The sequence below is a fragment of the Petromyzon marinus genome, chromosome 74 (assembly GCF_048934315.1).
Source record: "Petromyzon marinus isolate PM22_M1 ecotype Great Lakes invasive population chromosome 74, UKy_Petmar_22M1.pri1.0, whole genome shotgun sequence".
Classification (NCBI taxonomy): domain Eukaryota; kingdom Metazoa; phylum Chordata; class Hyperoartia; order Petromyzontiformes; family Petromyzontidae; genus Petromyzon; species Petromyzon marinus.
In genome coordinates this window covers 11,086,598-11,089,558 of record NC_133740.1, presented here as the reverse complement: position 1 = coordinate 11,089,558, position 2,961 = coordinate 11,086,598, and the positions used below count along the sequence as shown (strand labels likewise).

General features: G+C 51.1%; 1 protein-coding gene across 1 annotated transcript in view; it reads left to right on the top strand.

Moving 5' to 3' along the window:
- The window catches only part of LOC142907108 (uncharacterized), a 46,038-nt gene extending 45,331 nt beyond the window's left edge, over nt 1–707 (top strand). The window contains exon 8 of the mRNA XM_076056194.1: nt 654–707. Within this exon, the coding sequence (XP_075912309.1) occupies nt 654–707 (54 nt within the window). The remainder of the gene's footprint in view (nt 1–653) is intronic.
- Nucleotides 708–2,961: the final 2,254 nt, after the last annotated feature.

Genomic DNA, 2,961 nt, shown 5'->3' with positions numbered 1-2,961 from the left:
CAATTTATTATTTTATTATCATTCTACGTGGTGACTTTACCGAAAGAACCAAAGAAGATGAATCATTGCAGTCACGAAAGCTTTAAATCGAAAAAAAGGTAGAAGATTTCGATTTAAAGCTTTCGTGACTGCAAGGATTCATCTTCTTTGGTTCTTTCGGTAAAGTCACCACGTAGAATGAGAATAAAATAATAAATTGATAAAATAAAAGAACACAACAATATTCTCACGACGTTTCCGCCACAACACAAGCGGCCTTCGTCAGGTGAAGGGACGAGACTGTCTGGAGGACAGCGAGCGCTGGAGTGAGAAAGCCACGCTGAGATCACGACCTTTAAGCTGTGTGAGAAGAAACAAAGCGCCTTGACAAAGGAATTAGGTAGAAGATACCATTTGGTACCCGGCTAGCTTCTAGGACACAAGCAACGCGGAAGAAAAATCTGAAAATCTTGAGATTTTTTTTATTTCAAGGTCCCCAAATCTCTATTTTTTTGTTAGTGGCCCATAAACACGTCTGTTGCCTGGTGACATTCAGAAAACCGTTCCAAATATAAGATGATGTTTTTATTGACTTATTTCGTTTGACAAGAAAGCGTTAGATGGCGAAGAAAATGAAAGCGAGAACCGCTGCGGTTGGGTTCTTTCTCCGATAGTTTTTTTTTAGATATTTCGGAGTCAAGCAGTGGGTTTTGAACGACAAAAATTGACGGCATTTGATGACGTTCACATCTGAATCATTCGCAAAAGGGTAAAACATTGGAGAGTTCGTCCTCGCAAAGTATTAAGTTCAACACATTCTCCTGCGGAGGGAGCTGGTAGGAACGTTGGGTTGCTCGGTCAATGGCCAGGGTCAACGGCGGCACCACCACGTGGTGTGTTCAGCACAATATGCCCGACTGTGAGGGCGGGCACAAGCCGGCGTGAGTCGGTTAAACGTTGAGTTTTATAAGGGCACCACGGGGTGACCAGCCCCTCCCCACCCAGCACCACCCCTCCCACCCCCCACCCAGCCACACCCTCCCCACCCAGCCCCTCCCCACCCAGCCCCTCCCCTCCCGCCCCCCACCCAGCCCCACCCTCCCCACCCAGCCCCTCCCCACCAAGCCCCTCCCCACACTCCCCACCCAGCCCCTCCCCACCCAGCCCCTCCCTCCCCTCCCCACCCAGCCCCTCCCTCCCCTCCCCACCCAGCCCCTCCCCACCCAGCCCCTCCCCACCTAGCCCCTCCCCACCCTCCCCACCCAGCCCCTCCCTCCCCTCCCCACCCAGCCCCTCCCTCCCCTCTCCACCCAGCCCCACCCCTCCCATTTTTGTATGCACGACGGACGGACGGACACAATAATCCCCCGTGGGCTGCTGGTGGTGTAACAACCAGGAGGTTCCTACACAGTATTCAGTTTGCCGTTCTTGCCAATATCAGCAGAACGGAATCTTTAAATCGAAGAGGTTGAATCAAGCCGTGAACACTTTTGTTGTGTGTGGGTTATCGAATTAAATCCCAAATGTAGCTGTCTGATCGTAGATAAAAATTGTAAAAAAAAAATCAACTTAATTAAATAATGTGAGATTAATTATAATTATATTTCATCAATATGCAGCGTATGAAAAAATAAAGTTTTTGTTTTACCCTTTCTGCCAATAAAACAGCTGTTAAGATGCTCGAACGCCAAATAGAAACCTTTGGCAAGGTTATAATATTACATTTACACCTCGTATTATGTTTTTTTTAAAAATAATATTATTTTTCTCCATCCTACTGATGCTGTAGGAAGAAGAAATTCCCCCCCAGCCCCCCCCCCCCAAAATATTATTTGGGTCTTTCGGTAAAGTCACGTCGATAGATAGGTTCAAATATCTACGTGACTTTACCGAAACACCCAAAGAATATGAATTTCTGCACTCACGAAATCTTTAATTCGAAATGTCCCACACCACCCCCATTTAATCGGCAGCCATCCACACAACAACAACCGCCATTCGCCACTAAGTGGCGGTGACGTCACCACAACGCTTGTGCCAGGCTATGTGCACCGTGAGGCTACGTGAAGTGTCGAACGCCCGCTGGCAGGAGGTCACTGGGCAGACCCAGGTGCCACGGGTCGACTGACTGAGATGACTGGCTGATGCACCACCTGTGCCCCCTACTGTGCCAACCTGCTGTGCTTTAGCCACCCGGCGCTCCGCACGTTGTTCTGAGCGTCGCTCCTCCGCCCTCCGTTGTTGTTGGAGGGCGACTGCCTCCAACTGCCCAGTAGCAGCGTCCTTCACGAGCCTCCTCCACAGAGGCCGATCTTGACACCGCTGGTACCGGTCATCGGCAAGTCCACTCAGCTCCACGTCCTCCTGTACCACATCACTCCATCTCTTCTCTAGCCCGTGCCGCGCCCGCTTAGCCCCCTCAATCCGGCCAAACAAAAGCTGTTTCGGCATGCGGTGGCTGGGCATGCGGGCTACATGACCCAGCCATCGCAGCCTTGCCTGCCGGAGGAGCTCACCGATGGGACCCTGCCCAGATCTTTCAAGGATTTGTGAGCTCCTCACACAATCCAGTCTGGTTAAACCCAGGATGGATCGTAGGCAGGCCAGCCTAAATGTTTCTAACCGGCGAAGATGTTCCATTAGGGGGGTCCACGTTTCGCAAGCGTAGAGAAGGGAGGGAATGACCGTGGCCGAGAAGACCTGAAGCTTAGTGCGGAGCGACAGACCAGGTAGCTTCCACACAGCGTTACGCAACCGATGAAAATATATTGCCGCTCGACTGATTCGGAGTGAGACCTCTGCTGTTAAACTGGAGCCAGTCATAAGCACACTGCCCAGGTATGGGAAACTCTCCACTCTCTCCACAACTGCCCCATCACCGATTGGGAGTTGTGGGGGTGGAGTGTCCGATGGTACACACACACACACGTGCCTGCCTTATCAAGACTACGGTTTACACGGCGGCGCGCTTATCAGCACTGG